At 44.7% G+C, this 24111-nt stretch overlaps 1 protein-coding gene across 6 annotated transcripts in view; it reads left to right on the top strand.

Annotated features, from left to right (window-relative positions):
• Positions 1-24111, top strand: part of fyco1a (FYVE and coiled-coil domain autophagy adaptor 1a) — a 182017-nt gene that overhangs the window by 73170 nt on the left and 84736 nt on the right. For 4 of the 6 annotated variants that reach the window (XR_007249958.2, XM_048556001.2, XM_048555993.2 and 1 more), the window contains one exon: positions 8-125. Coding sequence is in view for 5 of the 6 variants with exons in the window: in XM_048556001.2 (XP_048411958.1) it covers positions 8-125 (118 nt within the window). In the remaining variant the exon portion in view is untranslated. The other 2 variants (XM_048556021.2, XM_048556012.2) reach the window with 2 other exon arrangements.

The following is a 24111-nucleotide window of genomic DNA, read 5'->3' as shown; positions in this document are numbered from 1 at the left end:
CTTGCAGAAAGCTTCGCCAAACCAGACGATGCAACTTTTGACATCATTACAGATGAAGAGTTGAATGACATTGATGATAACGATTGTTCTTCAGAATTAGGAAACCAGCTTCTCGTTCATTCCCTGTGAGTAAATGCTTCACAGAAAAGCTATAACTTTCATGTGTAACCACTGTCTTGCTATGATATAATGTTGCCTGAATACTTCTAAAAAACCAGTGTGCAAGTGAGTAAAGGATTGTATCGTAGTGGTAAGTAATCCCTGGCTTATTATCATAGACCCAAGAAGAAGTGTACACTAACATTATTTGCATTAGTTCATAACAATATAAGCTGTTTCAACACTCATCTTAGGGGATGAGTGTGCCTAGAGTATATGTCATTTCTGTATTGAATATTGTTTGTTGTGGCTGTAGAAGCTGAACTGTTCTTTCCACAGCAGATTAATTTGTTGTCATGAGGTTAAATAAGTTTTTCTTGCCTTCCAAGTTCTCTGTGTTTGATCTGGTCATTTCTTCTCGCTTTTTGCTCTGCTTGTCTCTAGCCATTCTGATCTGCAGTGAGGACAAATAGCAATTACAAATCCAACCCTTTAGCGGGAAGTATGTACAATTTTTTTACATGTGGAAAGTATAATAGACACTTGGATGGATATAACATGCTAAGCCAAAATAATAGGTATTTAGAAGCTAGAAAGTACAAATTTCTAGTTCTTGATCCATCTCCATGCCATCAATAACCCAATAAATCAGCACCCTACTCATGCTGCATAAACTCCTTTTTAGCAATGTTTAAGATGTTTTGAATGCAGAATAATGAATTCTGAAAAGGGTAAGGTCAGAAGTCACGTGACACCAGATTATAGTCCAGCAGGTTTATTTGAAATCAAGCTATCAGAATGCTGTCCCTTCTTGAGGTGAAGTGCAGAGAGGCACATAAGGCACAGAGTTTACTGCAGAGTAATCAAAAGATCATACGAATGCTGTGAGTGCGTGTCAACAGGTTGAGTAATAAGTCTCTGCAGGGAATCAAAGTGTCAAATGGTGTGAGTAAACTGTCAACAGCTGAATAACAAGTGAAGGGATGACCTATAATCTGATTAAATGAGGCAGAGAGATAATTGCAAAAAAAGTCAAAATAAGTTGGTAGTGGAGACAACCAGAATGGCTGGAATAGCATGGTGGGTATAAGAATTGCATGCCGAGGGTGTAACCAAAGTAACAAGTAATCCAAAACCATACAAACTAATTAAAGCAGAGAGATCACCAGTTATCAAAGTGATGGTGTCAGAACAGAACAGTAAGGAAAATTCTACAGATCCAGAACAGTATGATGGGATCACATGTAGCGCAACATGAACCCAAGATCATAGTTGAGGCCATCTTCATGGGTACAGTTGGCTATCGGTCTCTGCTCGGCAATGCTGCGTTGTTGTGTATCTTGTAGGCTGCGTTGAAGGATGCTTCATGTATGATCAGAGGCTGAATGTCCTTGACCACTGAAATGTTCCCCAACTGGGAGGGAACATTTCTGTCTAGCGATTGTTGCTCAATGTTCATTCATCCATTGTCATAGCGTCTGCATGGTTTCGCCAGTATACCGTGCCTTGGGGCATTCTTGCCTGCCGTGTATGAGATCAGAAAGTACATGATACCAGGCTATAGTCCAACAGGCTTATTTGAAATTGCAAGCTTTCAGAGAACTTCTCTTTCATCAGGTGGAGTCAATGAAATAGCCCAACACTGGCACCTCCACATCATGGCTGTAATGCATGTGGTAGACAACATTGGCCAAGACACTTGAGTACCTGTTGTGTGCACGGTGGGTGGTTTTCCCACATGTGATAGCAGGGTCCGTGTTGATGGTCTGACATGTCTTGCATAGGTTGCCGTGACAGGATTGTGTGGTGTCGTGGTCAATGTTGTCCTGAGGCTGGGTGGCTTACAGTGAACAATGGTCTCTTTAAGGTTTTGTGGTTGTTTGAAGGCGAGAAGTGGAAGTTGGGGTAGAAAATGGAAACAGATAACAGACGAGAAATTTTCTAATTGTTGGAAAGCCAGGTGATTACTGTTTAGATACTGAATTAAGTGAAAGTAAGTAAGAGACAACAGAATAATATTTTGAGTCTTTGAATATTCTCCAAGAAATGCACTAAAATGGATATGTAGTGACAAACAGTGCTTAGTAGTGTGCAAGTAAATAGGGAAGAAGTTGTGTACAGCATTACATGTTGTATATTGATTCCAGGAAAGACACTGATGCTCCAGCACTGTTCTAGTGGTAGCATGACACTGACCAAAAAAAAGCATTACCAACCTTTCACTTGATTCTAGAATCAAATCAATTAAATAATTACTTGAAACGCTACATAAACATAGCATTTGAAGTAGGCAGGCTATCTAATTGGAAACTCAAAATTCTAAACATGCAGGATTGCAACATCAGACAGAGATGTGACTACTTATTCTGTCTATATTTTGGAGACAAATGTTCTATGACTTTTAATAAGCCACAAAATTTATTTAACTAGTTCTTAGTAGTTTTTCAAAGACTGTGTGTGTGTATGGTTAATAATGGAAGAAAGATGAGGTGGAGACAAAATTAAGGAGCAACAAAACTTTGTGGTGACATAAAACAGAGCTTGATAACGTGGCACAGTGTTTAATCCCAGTCATTAGTATCTCCGACATTCAAGTTCTGAATGTGGATGCTGTAAAGAGCATTGTTTTTTTACTCAGGGTGTTGTCATCACTCTGTATTTGAGTTTACACAGCTGTTATACATTATGAAACCTGTTCTGCTTTTAATTCTTCATTGTTTCTGCTAACTACAGAGGTTACAGGGAGCAGGATGTAGGACCCATGAGTGCTGAAGAACAGTTTGCAAAATATTTTCTGTTCTGAAGAAGAGTCACTAGACTTAAACTCTGCTTCCATTCCACAAATACTGCCAGACCATTTGAGTTTTGATTATCCAAGAAGCATGTGTTAGCACAGTTACATCTGGAGGTAACAGAGGAATGGACATCAAAAGAGCTAAGGCAGGTATGGAGACAGATGGTGGAAATAAGCAGTGATACAGATGACAGAGTTATGTGATTGAAAGCCCAGCTTGAAGTTAAATGTGACACACAGTCTGGCTCAGCCTTGGTCACTTTGTCAGGGAGAGGGCTGGAATTTATGGCTAGGGCACAGAGTTTGTAGCAGAGATTGAAGACAGTGGTTTCACTCCAACAAAAAGGATTGTGTGTTCAACCATATCAAAGGCTGTAAACGAGCTGAGAAAAGGGGAGAAGGGACTGTTTGAGGCATGTGATTTGTGATTTCTATTAACTGATTGCTGCTTTGATTTAAATAAAATCAAAGTATCAAAGAAGTTAGTTATACTGAAGAGGGAATTCAGCCACTGGATGCGTCAAAGGTTCATGAGGGGACTAAGAAAAGAAAGATCAGAGGCCCTATACATGTTTTTTCAAAGTTCAGCTCAGTATGAAATGTGCCTATGATTCAATCTAGTACATATCCTCTGAACTACCTCCAATTCAACTACATCTCAGCTCAAATAAGGGGATCAAAACGGTTCACAATACTCCTGGTGCAGTCTCACTAATGCCTTACACCGTTGGAACACCTCCCTAGTTTTATGCTGTACTGCTTTAGCAATAAATGCTGAAATTCCACTTGCCTTCTGTACCAACATACTGTTTATCTGTGATTCATGCGTGAGGATACCCTACAAGACATGCACTATCCTGACTCAAATATATTGCCATTAGTTCACTGTCGCTGGGTCAAAATCTTGGAATTTCCTCCCTAAGGGCAGTGAGGGTCTACCACAGCACATGGACTGCAGTAGTTAAAGGAGACAGCTCACCATTGCCTTCTCAAGGGCCACTAGGAATGGGCAATAAATGCTAGCCACCTAGTGATGCCTATGTCCTACAGATGAGTACAAACGAGATTCTTTTACACTGAATTATTCAAGGTTCTCTCCAGTTAGATAATAATTTGCCTTTTTATTCTTTCAACCGAAATGGATAATCTCTCACTTGTCCACATTAAACTTCAATGCGCCAAGTTTTAGCCCTTTCACCTAACCTATCTATAATTTCTCATTTCTTTATTTTAACTTACTTTCCCACCTAATTTAGAGTTATCTGCAAATTTAGCCAAAGTACCTCCCATCCCTGCATCTGAGTCATCAACAATATAGATTGGAAATAGTTGGGGGCTATGGTCCAAATCCTGTAGCACCTCATTACTTGCATCTTGCCAACCAGAAAAGGACCCATTTATTCTGACACTGCTTTTTGTTGATTAGGCAGCCTTCTCTCCAAGCTAATGACTTATTCCTTAGCCAATAATTTATCCCCAACCCCATGTGATCTTACCTGGTCTATTTCCTTTCATGCAGCACCTTTATCAAATGCTTTCTTGGGGTCCAGAAATACTAAACTACAGGATCCCCATTATCCACTTTGCTTCTAGTACTTTCAAAGAACTCCAGCAAATTGGTTAAATACGATTTACCCTTCATAAAACTATGTTGACTATGATGGGTTGCATTTGACATTCCAAAATATCTTGTTATTAATTCCTTAATAATGGATTCTGACAATTGCCTACTAACAGATGTTAAACTAAATGGTCTATTGTTTGTGGATGTGAGTTTGCTCGCTGAGCTGGAAGGTTAGTTTTCAGACGTTTCGTCACTTTTTTTAATTTGAAAAAATACACTTTATTCATAGAATGTACAAAAAATAAAACATTTATACACCTACCCAGTCATGCAAGCCACTCCGGGTTGCCCAGGGGGTACGTACACCAACTAAAGGCAAAAACAAAACAAAGAAGAAAAAAAACAATGCAAAGAAAATACCCCGGCAGTCGTCTCCCCGCACAGTCCTCGTTGGCCCCCTGACCAGTTGGAGAAGGCGCCAGCTGGGCCCAGTTACCAGATAGGGTTCTTTTTCCTATTCTGGACGAGGGGTTCATACAGTGGTCTTTCCCCACCGCGCCTTGGCGGCAGCTGCCCCAAGCTTTAGCGGTCCCTCAGCACGTAGTCCTGGACCTTGGAGTGCGCCAGTCTGCAACACTCTGTCGGGGTCAGTTCTTTCAGCTGGCAGACCAGCAAGTTGCGGGCAGACCAAAGAGCGTCTTTCACCGCATTGATGGTCCTCCAGGCGCAGTTGATGTTGGTCTCGGTGTGCGTCCCCGGAAACAGCCCGTAGAGCACGGAGTCCCGCGTCACGGAGCTGCTCGGGACGAACCTCGACAAATACCACTGCATCCCTCTCCAGACCTCCTGCGCATAGGCACACTCCAGAAGGAGGTGATCGACAGTCTCGTTGCCCCCGCAGCCACCTCGAGGGCAGCGTGCGGTGGTGCAGAGATTCCGGGCATGCATAAAGGATCTCACTGGCAGAGCCCCTCTCACCGCCAGCCAAGCAATGTCCTTGTGCTTGTTTGAAAGTTCTGGCGATGAGGCATTCTGCCAAACGACTTTGGCAGTCTGCGTGGGGAACCACACGACGGGATCCACCCTCTCCTTTTCCCAAAGGGTCCCGAGGATACTACATGCTGACCACTGCCTGACGGCCTTGCGGTCAAAAGGTGTTTCCTTTCAAAAATTTCTCCATGAAGGACAGGTGGTACGGAACGGTCCAACTACTCGGAGCGTTCCGCGGCAACGAGGCCAGGCCCATCCTTCGCAACACCGGGGACAGGTAGAACCTCAGTAAGTAGTGACACTTGGTGTTTGCGTACTGAGGATCTACGCACAGCTTGATGCAGCCGCACACAAAGGTAGCCGTCAGGGCGAGGGTGGCGTTCGGTACGCCCTTTCCCCCATTTCCCAGGTCTTTGTACATGGTGTCCCTGCGGACCCGGTCCATCCTCGACCCCCAAATGAAGTGGAAGATGGCCTGGGTGACTGCAGCGGCGCAGGTCCAGAGAATAGGCCAGGCCTGCGCCACATACAACAGTACTGAAAGCCTCTCACACCTGACAACCAGGTTCTTACCCGCGATGGAGAGGGACCGGAGCGTCCACCTGCCCAGCTTCTGCTTCAATTTGGTGATACGTTCCTCCCAAGTCTTAGTGCACGCCCCAGCTCCACCAAACCAAACACCCAGCACCTTCAGGTAGTCTGTCCTGATGGTGAAGGGGATGAAGGAGCAGTCGTCCCAGTTCCCAAAGAACATGACCTCGCTCTTACCCCTGTTGACTTTGGCACCCGAGGCCAGTTCAAACTGGCCGCAGATGTCCAATAGTCTACTCACCAACCGACGATCGGTGCAGAAGACGGCGACATCGTCCATGTACAGGGAGGTCTTGACCTGAAGGCCTCCGCTGCCTGGGAGTCACGCCCTTCAGGCTCACGTCCTTCCTGATGGAGGCGGCGAAGGGCTCCACACAGCACACAAACAAGGCAGGAGAGAGCGGGCAGCCCTGCCTGACTCCAGATCTAACAGGAAAACTGTCTGATTCCCACCCATTGATCGAGACTGCGCTAACGATGTTGGCGTAGAGCAGCCGGATCCAATTGCGGATGCCCTCCCCGAACCCCAATTTGGAGAGGACGTCCCTCATGTAAGCATGAGACCCCCTGTCGAAGGCCTTCTCCTGGTCCAGGCTGATGAGGCAGGTGTCCACCCGCCTGTCCTGTACGTAGATGATCGTATCCCTGATGAGTGCGAGGCTCTCAGCGATCTTCCTGCCCGGCACAGCACAGGTTTGGTCAGGGTGAATCACTGACTCCAGGACAGACCTGACCAGGTTGGCTCTGACCTTGGCCAGGATTTTGTAGTCCACGTTCAAAAGTGAAATGGGACGCCAATTCTTAATTTCTTCCCTCTCCCCCTTCCTGTTGTAAATGAGGGTCATGATGCCCTTCCTCATGGACTTGCACATTTCCCCTGCCCAAAGCGCACTATCGTACACCTCCAGCAGGTCCTGGCCGACCAGGCCCCACAGAGCGGAATACAGCTCGACCGGTAAACCGTCGCTTCCGGGAGCCCTATTCCTCTCCAAGGACTTGAGAGCTCCGGTCAGCTCGTCCAGGGATATCGGCCGGTCCAGCCACTCCCTCGTGCCGTCGTCTAAGACCTCCGTGATGGACGACAGGAACGACCCGGAGGCCGTGCTGTCCGTGGGCTTCGTGTCGTACAGTCCAGCATAGAAGGATCTGCTGATCCTCAAAATGTCGGGCCGAGACGACGTCACCGAGCCGTCGTCCTCCTTCAGCCGGCTAAGCACAGAGCTCTCTTTGTGCACCTTCTGAAAGAAGAAACGCGAGCACGTCTCGTCCCGCTCCATGGAGCGGACCCTGGACCGGAAGATTATCCGGGAGGCCTCTGCGGCGAAGAGCGAGGCTTGCTGGCCCCTCACCTCGCGGAGGTCCTCCGTGACATCGACCCCCATCAACTGCAGAAGGTGCAGGTTCTGCACCCTTTTCTGGAGTCGCGACAGCTTTCCCCACCTCTCTCTTGCCTCCTGAACACCCTTGAGGACAAAGAACCTCTTTATGTTCTCCTTCACCGTCTCCCACCAGTCGCCTGGAGACTCAAAGAGGGGTTTCACGGTTCTCCAACCGGCGTACTCCCTCTTAAGCTCCTCGACGTTCTCTGGGGTCAACAGAGTCATGTTGAGCTTCCACGTCCCCTTGCCGGCCGGCTGGTCGTCCTGTAAGTGACAGTCGGCCAGCAGGAGGCAGTGGTCAGAGAAGAACACCGGCTCGACGCCGGTGGACCTGACCAAGAACGTCCGTGACACAAACAGGAAGTCTATCCTTGAGCGGATAGACCCGTCTGGCCGCGACCAGGTGTACCTCTGCTGTGCTCCGTCTGCAGGGGTGCTGAAGACTTCGAGCAGCTTGGCGTCCTTCACCGTGCCCATCAGGAATCTGGATGTGACGTCCAGTTGACTCCCCCCACCCACTGTCCCCACGCCGGATCTTCCATCTGCATCAATGATGGAGTTGAAGTCTCCGCCTAGGATGACCGGCCTGGACGTAGCCAGCAGGGGTGGAAGCCGCTGCAGGACGGCCAACCGCTCACTCCGTACCGCTGGGGCGTACACGTTGATCAGCCTCCGGGGAGCGTTCCTATAGGTGATGTCAGCCACTAGGAGGCGCCCCCCCACCACCTCCTGAACTTGAGAGATGGTGAAGTTGCGCCCCCGCAGCAGAATAGCCAGGCCCGAGGAGCGACAGTCGTTACCCCCCCGACCAGATCGAAGGCCCACAGGCCCAGGCGCCGGACCATTTCTCGTACCTGCCGAGGTGCGGTATCCCGCACTCCTGCAGAAACACTAGGTCCGCCTTGATGGTGGTCAGGTAGGCCAACGTGGACACACATCTTGCGGTGGACTTGACGCTGCGCACATTAATGCTTGCAACTCGTACCCCCATTGTGGGCAGTGACCGCAGTACCCTCCCCAAGTCCAAGGTCCAGCCCCTCCATCTGTCCCTTCATGCCCATTGCCCGGGCTAACTGCTGGACGCTCTCCAGGCTCAGGAAACCGTCCGTGCTGCCTTCTGGGTGGCATCCCCCCCGTCAGGGGAGCGGAGGCAGGAGGGTCCGGCTCCGGCTCCGGGTCAGGCTGGGGACGCGCTGTTTCCTCCTTCCCGCCTGGAAGTTCCGGGGGGCCCTCCAGTGCTCCAGCGGCACTTGACTGGGTGTCGAACGGAGCCTCAGGACGCCTCCCATCACCTGGAAGCTGGGTGCTGCTTTCCTTCCCCCTCGAGATCTTTAACTTCTGCTTTGGGTGGGCCCTCTCCAAATCCCCCTCGTCAGAGGAGCTCTTATAGCCCCCCTGTAGCTGCCTCTTCCCGCCTGATGGTTGCGGTTCCTGGGCCCATCGACACACCTTCCTCCTCGCTTTCCGAACTGTTGTCCACTCCCCTGGGTCGCCTGTCGCTGCCTCCATCGACTCCGGGTTGTCGGGGGCGGGGGGGGGGGGGGGAGAAAATCGGAGCCTGCAGGGGTGCTTTGCTGGCCTCGGGCCCATGCTGCGGGGCTGGGCCCTCCTGCATATTAGTAGGGTCCTTGCTGGGCCCTGGTGCCTTCCTCTCCTCCGGGGGGGGGGGCTGGCCCCACATTGCCCCTGCTGGCGACCTGGGTAGGTGGTCCCCCGCCGCAGGCATGCCCTGTAGAAGTGGCCCGCTTCCCCGCAAAGGTTGCAGCTTTTCTCTTGTGGGCAATCCTTTGTAAGGTGTCCCTCCTCCCTGCAGATGGTGGCTTTGCAGTCGGCCACCACGTGACCTGACCTACCACAGGCATGGCAGACTTTAGGTTGCCCTGCATAGGTCAGGTAGCCCCTGCTCCCGCCGATCGCGAAGCTGGACGGTGGGTGTACGACATTCCCGTCCGCGCCCATCCTCAGCATCACCTTGACCTGCCTCTTACTCGTCCAGATGCCAAAGGGGTCCACAATGTCAGTTAGGTCCCCTTCCACCTTCACATACCTTCCGAGGAAGGTCAGGACATCAACTGCTGGCACATGCGGGTTGTACATATGTACAGTCACCATACGGCTCCTCTGCGCTGGCATCACAAACAGCGGGACAGCGGTCAGTACAGAGAGGGGGCCCTCACCTCCTTTCTCCTTTAAACCCTCCAGGAAGAGCTCGCAAAGCTTGGCGCTCCTGAAGGCCACGTCATAAAAACCTCCTCCGGGGAAATCCTGCAGGCAGTAAATGTCCGCAGCAGCGAACCCACAACAGTCCAACAGGACCCTCTTCACGAAGAAGGTGCGGTCCACAGGTGCACCTTCATCCACCTTCTTCACGGAAACACGGATGGTGTTCCGGACCCCCTGACCTGGGGCACGAGCACTTGTCGCAGCCATCGTTGCAGGTTGGCTGCTCCCCTGAACCAGCGTTAGGCCGAAGCCAGCATTAATATCCACTGGTCGCAAGGGTGCACAGCCAACCCGACGTCTTCCTTCCACCTCCAACACAGCGCTCTCCTCCTCTCGGTCCACAAGAGAGTGGGTCTTTATTGTGTTCCAGATGTAAGCTGGTTCACTGAGCTTGCCGGTTTGTTCCCAGACATTTCATCACCATTCTAGGTAACATCATCAGTGAGCCTCCAACAAAGCGCTGGTGTTATGTCCCGCTTTCTATTTATCTGGTTAGGTTTCCTTGGGTTGGTGATGTCATTTCCTGTTCTTTTTCATAGGGGATGGTAGATTGGGTTTGTGATGTCATTTCCTGTTCTTTTTCATAGGGGATGGTAGATTGGGTTTGTGATGTCATTTCCTGTTCTTTTTCTCAGGGGATGGTAGATTGGGTTGGTGATGTCATTTCCTGTTCTTTTTCTCAGGGGATGGTAGATTGGGTTGGTGATGTCATTTCCTGTTCTTTTTCTCAGGGGATGGTAGATGGGCTCCAAATCAATGTGTTTGTTGATGGAATTCCAGTTGGAATGCCATGCTTCTAGGAATTCTCGTGCATGTCTCTGATTGGCTTGTCCTAGGATGGATGTGTTGTCCCAATCAAAGTGGTGTCCTTCCTTATCTGTATGTAAGGATACGAGTGATAGTGGGTCATATCGTTTTGTGGCTAGTTGATGTTCATGTATCCTGGTAGCTAGCTTCCTGCCAGTTTGTCCAATGTAGCTAGCCACCAGGATACATGAACATCAACTAGCCACAAAACAACATGACCCACTATCACTCGTATCCTTACGTACAGATAAGGAAGGACACCCCTTTAATTGGGACAACACATCCATCCTAGGACAAGCCAAACAGAGACACACACAAGAATTCCTAGAAGCATGGCATTCCAACCGGAACTCCATCAACAAACACATTGGCTTGGAGCCAATCTACCATCCCCTGAGAAAAAGAACAGGAAATGACATCACCAACCCAAGGAAACCTAACCAGATAAATAGAAAGCGGGACATAACACCAGCACTTCGTCGGAGGCTCACTGATGATGTTACCTTGAATGGTGACGAAACATCTGAAAACTAACCTTCCAGCTCAGCGAGCAAACTCACATCCAGGACCTCAACCTGAGCTACAAATCTTCTCAAAACTCGATAGGTGTATTGTTTCTTATTTTGCCTTTCTCCTTGTTTGAACAAGGGCATTATATTAGTAATTTTCCAATTCACTGTAATCTTTCCCATATCCAAGGAATTTTACAATATGATAACCAGTGGGTCCACTGTCTCTGCTCCCACTTCCTCTAAAACCCCAGGATACAGGCCATCATGTCCTGGGGACATGTCTTCCTTTGCTCCCAATAGTTTGCTCAGTACTTTTTCCCTAGTGATTCTAATTGTTCTAAATTCCTCCCTTTCTACAACCTCTGCATTACCTGTTACTACTGGAGTGATACTGGTGTCCTTCACTTCCTGCTTAACTCCCCAGTCTCATCTTTCAATGACCTTTATTCACTTTAGCTACTCTGTGCCCTTTTATATACTTCTTGAAGCTTTCGCTGTCCATTTTTATGTTTTGCACTAGTTTTCTTACGTAATTCATCAGGACTTGAGTCCCAGCATGATTTCAGGTGGAGGAGGAGGTCCAGCCTTCCTCAGCAGTGGTGCCAATGCCCCATGAATTCAAACTCATTTAAAGCACACCAATCTTTGAGTCAAACGTTTATTTCTTTAATTCTATTCATCGTGTGCTGATTAGCTCATCACTGACATAATTATCTGGAGTTAATTACTTTTTTGGTTCTGCTTTTTAATTTAGCTCATATTCCCTCAGCAGAACATCTTCCCTTTTTCAATGCATATTGTTGGTACTTATGTGAATTATGACAACTGGATCTTTCCACTGCTACTCAAAGTTCCTCTGCAACCTAGATGAGACATCTTGAACCCTGGAACCAGGCAGGCAGCACAGCCTTTGGGACTGTCAATCCTGGCCACAGAAAACAGTGACTATGCCCATTCCCAATTGCCACTAATTTCTCTTTTCCACCCAAACTTGAATGGCTCCCTTACCATGGTCACTTGCTGTTTTCCTCACAGGCTGCAAGAACCTCAAACCTTTTAGACAAGGTCAAGGGCTGAGGTTCCTGCAATGCTAAGCCCTGGATCCCTTTACTTGCCTCACTCATAGTCACACCCTCCTGTCCCTGACCGCTGACCAAATTCCTTAGATTGACTACCTCGAATATGACTGCCCCTTGAAACACGGCATCTGGCAACTCACCTCCCCCCTTCCTGATGTGTCAAAGTGTTTTGAAACTCCACCTTGTTAGCTCATGAGCCGGAGCTCCTAAAGCAACTAACACTTGCCACAGATGTGGTCACTACGAATCACAATAGAGTCCATCAGTTCGCACATCATGCAGGTACAACAAATTACCTGGCTCTGAATCTCTGATATATTTAATTAGTTTTTAATTTGTTTCTTTAAAAATTTCATACAGGTCTTTAGTTTTGTAAACTGTAAAATATTTCTCCTGTTTACATTTAGGGTAGAATATTCTAGGCTTGGCCAAAGATTTTGGAAGGGTGGGCAGCAGAACTAAACTTGGTGGGAGGCAGAAACTCAGATTCCCACAGTGAGCTAAAGTTTTGCCATAAAGTATTCAGAATTTTTCAGGTAAGTTAACTTTACTGGCCTTCTGTTTTGCATTCATTAGTTTGTCATGAATACCTATTAAGATCCCAACATGTTGGAAAATTTGTCAAATGCACAGTTTTGTTACTAAACTGGCGAGCCTGTTTTCTGAAAGGTATTTCTATAAGGCATGTACCTGGCAAAGTAGGCTTAGTTGCCCAAGTGTTATGCACAGTAGGGGGCTTAAAACTGGCTTCAAGTTCCATCTTGGACAACTCTCAAGCACCCAGCACAATCTGTACCAGAAAAACTGTCATATTGAATTTTGGTGCTGCACATCGCCATTTCTGTGCCAGAAAGTGTTGCTAATAGGTTATGCACAGCACGTTAAACTGTAGCAAAAAATGTTTTGTGAAAAGAAATATACTTATGTCAGCAACACATAGTATGAATGACTGCATATTTACAGCTTCAGCAATTTACTACCATCATACTTTGCTTCGGAGTTAAATGATTACAGGCAGAACCAGTCGTAAGCGATTGACCCAGCTTGTGTGCATATTATGCCAGAAAAACAATGTCTTAGGAAATGCCATAATTTTTAGTGAACTGAGCTAAAATTGATGTTTCAAAGACACTGACAGCAAATTATTTTGCATATCACACAATTCTCTCTTCCATTGGAAAGATCAATTTCACTGCAAAAAGGCACCAATCTTCATGTAAACCCCCAACAAGCAAGTGCAGTTTCAAATGAGAAGTCCTGTCCTGTTAAGAACATTGCTGTACTCGTGCTTCTTTCCTTGGGTACAAGCAAGTATTTATCTGGATGGACCATCTACCAGAGGTACTCACCGATATCTTCAACCTCTCCCTCCTACAAGCCGAAGTCCCCACCTGCTTCAGAAAGACCACCATCGTCCCCGTCCTAAAAAAGCACATGCAACATGCCTTAATGGCTACCACCCAGTGGCTCTGACCTCACTAATCATGAAGTGCTTCGAGAGGCTGGTCATGGTCTACATCAGCTCCACTCTCCCAACCTGCCTCGATCCCCTACAATTTGCCTTCCAACACAACAGGTCCACAAAGGATGCCATATCCCTAATCCTGCATTCATCCCGGAACATCTGGACATCAAAGGCACCTATGTCAGACTTCTGGTCATTGACTAAAGCTCCACCTTCAGCACCGTTAGCCCCTCTAGACTGATCTCAAAACTCCATGACCTTGGTTTTGGCTCTGCCGTCTGTGTTTAGAAAGCTGCGGATCCAGTTACACAGACTGCAGTCAGTGAGGATAGGTAACTGCACCTCCTCCACAATAGCACTCAACACTGGAGACACCCGCACCCCCAAGGGATGCGTCCTCAGCCCCCTACTGTACTCCCTTTAACACCTATGACTATATTGCTAAATTCCGAACAAACACTATCTATAAGTTCACTGATGACATCACCATAGAGGGACAGATATCTAATAATGATGAGTCAAACTCGGGAGGCAATGGCCTAGTGGTATTATCGAAGGACTATTAATCCAGACACTCAGACCATGTTCTGGGGACCTGGGTTCAAATCCCACCATGGCAGATAGGGGAATTTGAATTCAATAAATATCTGGAACTAAGCGTCTAATGATGACTACGAATCCATTGTCAATTGTTAGAAAAACCCACCTGGTTCACTAATGTCCTTTAGGGAAGGAAACTGCCTTCCTTACCAGGCCTGGCCTCCAGGTGACTGCAGACCCACAGCAATGTAGTTGACTCTCAACTGCCCTCTGGGAAATTAGGGATAGGCAATGAATGCTGTCTAGCCAGTGACATCCTCATCCCATGAATGAATAAAGGGAAAATAAAAACACAGAAGAGAGATAGAGGGCTTGATGACATGGTACAATGAAAACAACTTCTCTCTCAAGATTGGCAAAACTAAAGAACGGATCATTGACTTCAGAAAAAAAATAGAAGAACATGCCCCCATTAACATCAACAGAATTGCGGTTGAGAGGGTGAAGAGCATTAAGTTTCTCGGAGTGACTATAACCGACAACCTGTGCTAGACTTCCCACATGGATGTAATAGTCAAGATGGCACAGCAACGCCTCTTCCTCAGGAAATTTGGCATGTCCGTAAGGTCCCTCACCAACTTCTACAGATGCACCATTGAAAGCATGTTGTCCAGGTGCATAACGGCCTGGTATGGCAACTGCTCTGCCAGGACTGTAAGAAAGTACAGAAGGTGGTGTGTGCAGCCCAGACAGTTATGGAAGTGAACCTTTATCCATGGACTGCATTACACGGCTTGCTGCTGTAGAAAGCTGCCAACATCATCAAAAACCCATCGTACACTGGTAATAATCTCCTACAAACTCCTTCATCAGACAGAAGATACAGAAGCACGAGCACATGCACAAACAGATTCAGGAGCAGCTTCTTTCTCGCCATTATCAGTCTGTTGAATGAATTCTCTAGCCTCAAGTAACACTGATCTTGCTAATGTTGATCTTACCTCATGCATACCCTGTATAATGTAACCTGTTTGCCTCTGTACAAAATCTTTTTGATCTGTATGTTCTTTGTTTACAATGATCTGCCCTTACCACTCATAAACAAAGCTTTTCACTGTATTTTAGTACACATGACAATAAATCAATCAATCAATGTAACAGTATGAAAACTTATCTTTATATTTGGATCAGTGTAGATTTTGTTTATGCGAAGATGTTTGCAAATGTGATATTTGTTAACACAGTACCAGAATTACATGGTGTCCAGTAAGTTTGCCAATGGTGTCAATTCTTTGTCACTGCATTGACAAATATTTGCAGTCTCTCAAACTTTTTAAAAGTATACTCTCAGGATGCAGACTGGTAAGGCAAGTTTTTAAGTCTGCCCCTGGTTTGGTGAACGATTGAGGTTGAAAAGGTCATCAGATTCTGGCTGCAAAATGAGTAATAGTTCTGAGAAATGGTTCAGAAAGTTTGTGGTTAAACAGCAGAAGTGCTCTTTTTCAATTTATTGCAAAAATATTTAAAGTTGTATTCTCCTTGTTTGAGAAAGATGCTTAAAATCCATCAGATAAGTAAGTGTCTGGCAAGTTTATTCCGGGTGGGATAATATCTTTAGAGAACAGCAGAGCATTAGAATTAGCTCCTCAGATACCCTATTCTCCTTTGCTGTTCTTCACCTGTCTTTGCTAAAATTAAAAACCAGGTATTGGTTTGTTCAGCCACAGATGACCCACTGTTTGGAACAAATAATTTCCCTGTCCTTTTTAGATACAGTTTGAGTGAAATGCACATGGAAAGGAAACATAAACAGCACACCAACCTGCCTTTACGCTCTCGTGTTGAGTGTGCAGAGACAGACTAAGACCCGTCTCTGCGAGCCTGACCCAGAAGGAAGTGACTCAGAAGGTTGATTTTTTTTTCATTGTGGGATGGCAGATCTCCCTGGGAGAAGGACTGGGGTGAAGGACTGGGGTGACCGTGGAACAAATACAGAGATGGCTGGTTGCAGAAGCTGGCTGGTCAGAACGGCATACCTTGGTCCTGTGGAACCTAGTTCAATTTATTTTAAAATTTAAAGAATAATAAAAACCAACTCCACCCCTCTCCTCACATTCTCTTTGCCCCAACCGTGCTTCCATGTCTCCTTTATCCACTGCCACGATCCCTCATACCCCCATGCCCATCATTTCACTCCCAATGTCCCATCATAATCCTTATGCCTCTTTATCGTCTGTATCAATTCACCTAGTATTAACTATGATAAAACCTCTGGGCACATACTGAGTTAAAAGAGAATATTGTTGTGTGTATTGATGACTTCGCTATTTTAAAAATAATGTCACTGATCTAAAAAAACAATAGATTGAAATTCCCTCAATTACTGTTAGGAAAGCAAACATTTCAATCAAAATTTTTTTTAATGCAGCACCAGCCATACCTGAAAAATGAGGTTTCAGCTTGGTGAAGCTGCCAAGCAGGACTTAATCCAATTCAGTTCACTCCACATGATAGCAAGAAACAGTTGGAGGCACAGATTCTGCAAAGACTGTAGACCCTGACCACATTCCAGCAACAATGCTGAAGACTTGTGTTCCAGAGCTTTCCATTCCCTTAGTCATGTAATTCCAGTAAGCTACAACACTGACATGACAGTGTGAAAAATTGCCCAGGTAAGTCCTGTACACACAAAGCAGGACAAATCCAAGCAGGACAAATCCAACCCGGCCAATTACTGCCTCATCAGTAAAGTGATGGAAGGTGTCATAATCACTAGTTATGTGGTTGAAGTATCACCTTGGAGTGAAAAATGACATTATGCTTGTGAAATGTTGGTTAGCTAGGGAGAGGATTGGAAATAGGGCTAAGTAGTAGGTGTTTGTGGCAGAAACCAAAGCGATGGATTCAATCTTCCCAATTTCTCATTAGAGAAATGGATGAGTTAGCAACAATGAAATTATCATGAAAGGAAGTGGAAGCGGATATTCACAAAACTGTGTCTGATTAATTTCATTCTAACTTACTGTTAGTGTGGACTGGTGGACGTGGCATGTTATCTGGGAATTCTAGTGCTCTGCTGTGCGATAGCCAAATGATGTAGCAAATTGTAAGGCAAAACCCAGTGGAAACCTTCCTAAGCCCTGGATCAGTTTAGGATGCAACACTGAGTAGGGCAGAACTTCACCATAAATGACATCTAAGTTTTGGACTGTGAACCTGCTGCAGGTTATTCCTGCTCCTGAGAATGCTACTTGAATCAAGTCTGGTACAGTCTATAACTCCAGACTCTCTCAATGCTTTTTGCTCTTCATTTAACTTCTAAATTGGCTTAACAAGCAAGTGTATGGGGATATGTATGTACTCAGAGTGCTTTTACTGAACCACTACTGACTGATTTGGCTAAGCCTTAAAGAATATCTCTGCCAAACTGGGTTTGGAGCAGATAGCAGGAGAACCAACATGAGGGAAAAAAGCTATTTCAATTTGCCCTTTGCCAGCCTTTCATCTACAGATTCAACTGTCAGTGATAGTGTTGATGGGAGTGACCACCACACAGTCCTTGTGGAGAAGAATCTTGCCTGAGGATACCTTCCATTGTTTTGTGTAGTACCATGACCAAGTAAATAAGAGATTCAGATCAGATGTATCAGCTCAAAACTGGGCATCCATGAGGCACTGAGTCATCAGCAACAGCTGAGTTGTACTTCACCACAATCTTTAACCCCGTGGCTCAGAATATGCCCTATCCTACCAATGCCATCAAGTCAAGGTTTGAATTCGTTTCACTAAAGGATGTAAGAGTGCATGCCAGGAGTACCTTTTTAAAAAAAAGTGGTAGTCATTTAGTAATGCTACAACATAGGATTACTTGCATGCTGAATATCAGAGGCAACACTAATTTCCTCCTTCGGTTGATTGAGTTGACGATTTACACTAAAATACCTAGATATTTTGTGGATACTTGATCCATACAGTTTATATGTAACAAAATTTATAACTATTTTTGCATGTATATGTAATAGACTTCTTTGCCTCAATTTATTTACAGTATTTGTAAAGTGTCTATATTCCGCCTTCCATTTGGCATTGTTGGCACCAATGAAGAAAGTGTGTTTTCCTTCATAACGTACATCAGTACAACAGTGTTAAATGTTGTTCCTTGATGGTTGCTAAGTTCAAATCCACGAGTAGCAAAAACAAAAGTTGCAGAAAAGCTCAGCAGGTCTAGCAGCATCTGTGAAGAGAACTTCAGAGTTAACATTTCAGGTCGGTGACCCTTCCTCAGATCCAGCCAAAGCCATGAGTGCTGTACCTAGTATTCCAATGAGTAACACTATGTGGACTGCAGTGGCTTAAGAAGAAAGGCCACCATCACGTGAGGGCAAATGTAATAGACAGTAACTGCACACCTGCCAATGTTGTCCCCAGTCAAAAAATTATTAGATAAAGTTGAGATAGTGAGAGGATGAAAACTGGTTCAAGTTACATTTTTTCTGTCGTGAGCCCAACACATGGCAGTTACAGATACTAAGTTGAATGTATTTTTACAAACAGTACAGGTTTTCAATAATTTGGGGAATGTATTTATCGCATATCCAAATATTTTCCTAATATCTAGTCATTTTTGTTTTGTAAAATATTCATGGTTTTAGCTTTTAACACCTTAATCAGGATATATATGTATCTCTGTTGCTGGTAGAGCAATGCGTGACCTTTAATTTCCTTTTTCTCATTTTCTTTTGCATTTGTCACACCTTCTGACCTGTTACTCAGCAGTTTGAAACAGTGAACTGGATTCTAATGTGCTGGGAACACAGTTTGGAGGATTAGGGTAAAATAAAACAAAGAACTGGCAGATGCTGGAGGTCTGAAACAAAAACAGAAATTGTTAGTGAAACTCGGCATCATGTGAAGGGTCACCAGACTTGATATGTTGATTCTGCTTTCTCGCCTCGGATGCTGCCAGATCTGCTGAAGTTCACCAGTAATTTGTATCAGTGATAAGGGGAACTGCAGATGCTGGAGAATCCAAGATGATAAAATGTGAGGCTGGATGAATACAACAGGCCCAGCAGCATCTCAGGAGCACAAAAGCTGACGTTTCTGGCCTAGACCCTTCAGAGGGCTCTTTGATGAAGGGTCTAGGCCCGAAACGTCAGCTTTTGTGCTCCTGAGATGCTGCTGGGCCTGCTGTGTTCATCCAGCCTCACGTTTTATTAACCAGTAATTTGTGTTTGTTTTGGAGGAGTAGGGGATTGTTCAGGAACCCAGTGGAAACCCAGAACTAGGTGCAGCCTGTCTGTTGGTAGCTTTTTAACCAAATCTGTTTTATCCAGTTTACCGATCAATTAGCTTAAACAGGTATAGCAATGATTGTCGTCGTATCAGTTCAATGCCAGTGTCTAAAGGGACAATCAGAACATGCACTCAGATCAATTTGGAATTGGGGGTGTGGCAAAAAGCATTGACAGAATGAATTCCAAACATTCAAAGGCTAAGTCTTGCTGGAATTATGCTTCCGTGGATGGCATGGTGACCCATGTAAGTATATGCAAACAACACAAATATGCCCAACGAGATAGTGTTCCCTACTGATAGGAGCAAGAAACTTGCAAGTGGAACAAAGAAGGCTTGGCTGGAGATGCGGAGTGAGGTCCACTGTATGAGGGTGGTGCTTTGTTCAATTCCAAGTCAATGTAAAGACATAAGCAGGGAGGGTAAGTCCAATTGCACATTCATCTATACTCTGATGTGTGAATCGCAATAAACCTTTTCTTCTGCAATCTCAGGCCTGCTCCAACACATCATTCCTCACATAAACCAACCTGGTAGTTTCTCCAATTTCTCACTCCTTAAGCATTTTCTGACATCCCCATGTGTCTGTCCATGTCTGACACTCAGCTTAATGTAATGTTGCATCCCTTTCCCTTGGTCAGCCTCAACAAACTTACTCCATCCATCTGTTCTACACATGCCTTTGCTCCCCATTCATAGGCCTGTTCTCCCTTGCAAGAGTAGAGAACACAGGCCATGATAGAGAGACAGAGAACCTGGGGGCGGCTGCAGTGGCTCAGCCATTAGCACTGCTGTCTCATAGCACCCAGGGACCCAGGTTCATGTCTAACCTCAGGCAGCTGTCTGTGTGGAGTTTGCACGTTCTCCCTGTGTCTGTGTGGGGTTCCTCCAAGCGTTCTGGTTTTCTCGCACTATCCAAAGATCTGCAGGTAAGTCAGAATGGCCATGCTAAATTGTCCCATAGTGTCTCGGATGTGCAGGCCAAGTGGATTAGCCCTGGAAAATACAGGGTTACATGGGTAAGTTTGGATGGAATGCTCGTCAGAAGTCAGTGTGGACTCAATGGTCTGAATAGCCTGCCTTTGCACTGTAGGGATTCACTAATTCTATGACTACAGAGGGAGGAGGCTTTAGGTATCAGTGACATGATTGACTATCTGAGATGGAGAAATGCGAAGCTGCCAGTAATCTGGTGCCGAAAGTAAATATTAGTTACAGTACTCTGCCCTATTGACTTGATGTCTGCAACATGTCAAACATGATCACGTGCAAAATGATCACTTAAAGCATTCTCACATTGATTTGTGTTTTTATTCTCCCATTGCATGTTTCCCACTAGAAAGGATGGCTCAGAAAGACAGTTCCACAGATGATAATACGTTTTTTTCTGGAAGTACACCATCTCAGAATGTATGCAGACCCCAGATCAGCGGTACACACACTGTAGTGGAACAGGCAGGGCAGAGAGCAGATGTTGGAGTGGAGGGTGAACGTCAGTGGTTGCAGAACATTTCGGCCTGTTCAGCTGGATGCAGATGACATACCTCAGGTGTTGGGGGATGCTCCTATTGAAGAACGGGATACTTCTGGAGCAACAGAACAAAATAAGAGCAATATGGTGATGTCTTTGTCCATAGAAAGAGTGGCCTATCTGAATGATGCATCAAACCAGGCAATTAAACAGGTGCATGCGGGCCTTCACCACTTGTACACTGGAATATTGTTTCCACCAATTAAGTTTGTCATTTGCCTCTATAAAATCCTGTCTTCCAATTCTATTGTCCTGAACATCTGCAGGATGTAGTCCTTTTAGAATTCTTGAAGCAGCAATCAGTCCACTATCTCTCTACTACTGAGAATCTCCTAAGTGTGCATAATTGCTCATCACAGGCCAATCCCTCCATCTCCTCAGTCTGATTGCTCTTTTCAATGTCCTTTCAATAGCCACAGTTCATCTTCTACACTTTTCTTTTGAGAATGTGCCCATTTTTCATTATCAGGATTCTAGATCAGAGCTGCAATTCCAATTTCAACTCACACTGCCACAAAGATAACCAGCCACTGAATTTAGAGGACTTTGCTATGTATAAAACACCAAGTATGTACGGCCTGTAAGTTCCTTTGGGGTGTTATCAAGAACTACTAGGTGCAATTAGAGGAGGGGGCGAAATGCTTCCTCTTAGAATGGATTTATTTGCAGAGCACTGGTAAGTTTTTGGTCACCGTACTGCAAGAAATAAAGCATTGGGACATTTTTGACCTTAACCAGATTATCAAAGCTGAAGAATGAGCTTTAAACAATTGGAATCTAAATAGAAAGTACATAAAATATTATTAGGAAAGAAAACTAGGATCAGAAATATAAATTAATGAAAAATAAATTTAACATGAAGGAGTTGATCTTTTATACAGATAATGAGGTACAATGAACTTCATTCTATTGATGGAGATATTATAGGAACATAGGGACAGTAGTAGGCCATTCAGCCCCTCTAGTCTGTTGATAGCTGATCTGTGATCTAAGTCCATATACCTGCCTTTGGCCCATATTCCTTTATTGCTTTGCTGTGACGCTGCTGTGGCTTTAGGAGATGTAATTTGTGATTATCTTTAATGAAGAAAGGTTGAGACAGAGGTAACAAATGGTCTGCTCAAAGCTAACCAAAGTAAACTGTTTGAGAAGCTTCACAATATTTTTTTTAAACGTTGGAACAATAAAAGCTATCCTCAATTTGGGTCAATCTCCCACAGAACCAGGACTTTTAATTTTAGCTTTCTGCAGTTGTTGGTGTCTTGAAGCTGGTTGTGGAAGCTCTTATTCCTCTCTGTTACAGCTGGAAGCTGAGATTCTCTTCCTGCTGCTAGAATTACGTGTGAGATAATCCATTTTACTTAATTTTCTTGGGCCAAGCGCATGTTTATCGGATGTTACTGTATTGGAACAGTTAATTAGTGGTAGTTAATATACATTATTTAATTAAACATTTCAAAGCATTATAGTTAAGCCAGTTCTTTTTTTATTTTGACTGTGCTTTAACTGAAGCATGTAAATAGTGTGTGTTTTGCTTAAAGTCAAATAGTTCGGCCAATCAAATTGTATCTAGAATGCAATGCCTTACACTTACCTTTAAAATAAGAATTAGTTAGGGTCTTGGCTATCTACTTAATATATTTTGAGAGGGGTTGGTCTGGTCAATAATAAAAAAAATCTACCTCAGATGTAAAATTAGCAACTGTTTTTACATCCACGGTCATTTGTGGAAGAGAGTTCCAAACGTCATCTGCCCTTTGTAGAAGTGCTTCTTAGCGTCTCTTCAGAATATTTAGCCCTATTTTCTAGACTATGCCCCCTAGTTCTAGAATCTCCAACCATCCCACCCCTTAACCTAAATTTGAGAGAAGATGACCTAATTTGTATAATCTTTCCTCAAGCCTAACTTCTGAAGTCCAGGTATCATTCTTATATACTTATGTGTAGTCCCTCCAAGGCCAATATATCCTTTCTAAGACTCTGAAGAGTTGAATGAATGATTACGCATGGCTAAAGTCAGAAGTAAACCAAACTCTTTCCCTCCAATTTTTGAATATTTTGCATGTTGCTTTCTGTCTTGTCTTCCACTTTTTTTTCTTTCAAACATTTCTGTTTTCTCAGTGTGTCATACCGATCACTTTATACTGATCATAGCTTCTGTCTCAAACATTTTTTAATTTTCCCTTTACCTTTCAGACTAATTCAAATACAAATTATATACATATCTTGCAGTAAGTAACACTTTGAGATACAATATGAGGAATTTGAGACATCATCTAACAATAATTTACATTGCCTTTCTTCATTTCAATTATTTGTTCAGTTCTTCCCTACATCAAAGTAGACTCCGGAAATGTAGTGATTTTAGGTGTGATGCTTGTAAAAAGTGCCAGGAATAAGTTTGTGTTTAAAGGAGTCATTCCTATCAATTACCTAAATTACATGTTTAGAAACATCTGCAAATCTAGAAAGCAAGGGCAAACAGGAAACTAATCAATTAGAGTAATAAGATTTCACAGTTCAAGTACCCTAGACATCGTCATAATTGTTCTTTTAGTAGTCACACACCACTCAAATGTACATATATGGATGTATATATGGAGGGCTGTTGGCTTGATTGGCTAGATAGCAAGCATGAAGTTCAGAGTAATTCCACTTGTGTGGGTTTGATTCCTATTTGAACGGAGTTCGATTTGGGACCTGCCTTTTGTGCTTCAAATGATATCACTTGGAATCTGGAATAGCATCTAGGAGAGAAGATTTTCACTCCTTTATCAGCACTTTTTGCCCTACCAGGCCTTTGAAATAATAGTTCTAATTTTGCAGTGAATTACAAAATGTTGTGAACTATTGGTCAAAGAGCTTGAAAGGGTTAAGGCTGAAGGACTAAGACAGCAGAAACAGCAACTGCTTCGTGATTTTTCCCATTGTAAATCCACATGGCTCAACGTTGAACTCAAGATTGCTTCAAAGCCAATATCATTATCATAAACTGAAGAAGGGTCACTGGACCCGAGATGTTAACTTTCCTTTCTCATCACAGATGCTGCCAGACCTGCTGAGTTTTCCAGGCAACTTCTGTTTCGTTTCTGATTTCCAGCATGCACAGTTTGTTTTTGTAAACTGCTTCTCTTGATTAAGTACGGCATGAGCAGTGTTTTAAATAGTCTTCTCATGCTGAAAACAGCTCCACTAACTGAGTTGTTTTCATTCTGAAGGAAGTTTTGTTTTGTACGAGTTGC

The sequence above is a fragment of the Stegostoma tigrinum genome, chromosome 2 (genome assembly GCF_030684315.1).
Source record: "Stegostoma tigrinum isolate sSteTig4 chromosome 2, sSteTig4.hap1, whole genome shotgun sequence".
In the NCBI taxonomy this organism is placed as follows: domain Eukaryota; kingdom Metazoa; phylum Chordata; class Chondrichthyes; order Orectolobiformes; family Stegostomatidae; genus Stegostoma; species Stegostoma tigrinum.
This window is presented reverse-complemented; position numbering and strand designations above follow the sequence as displayed.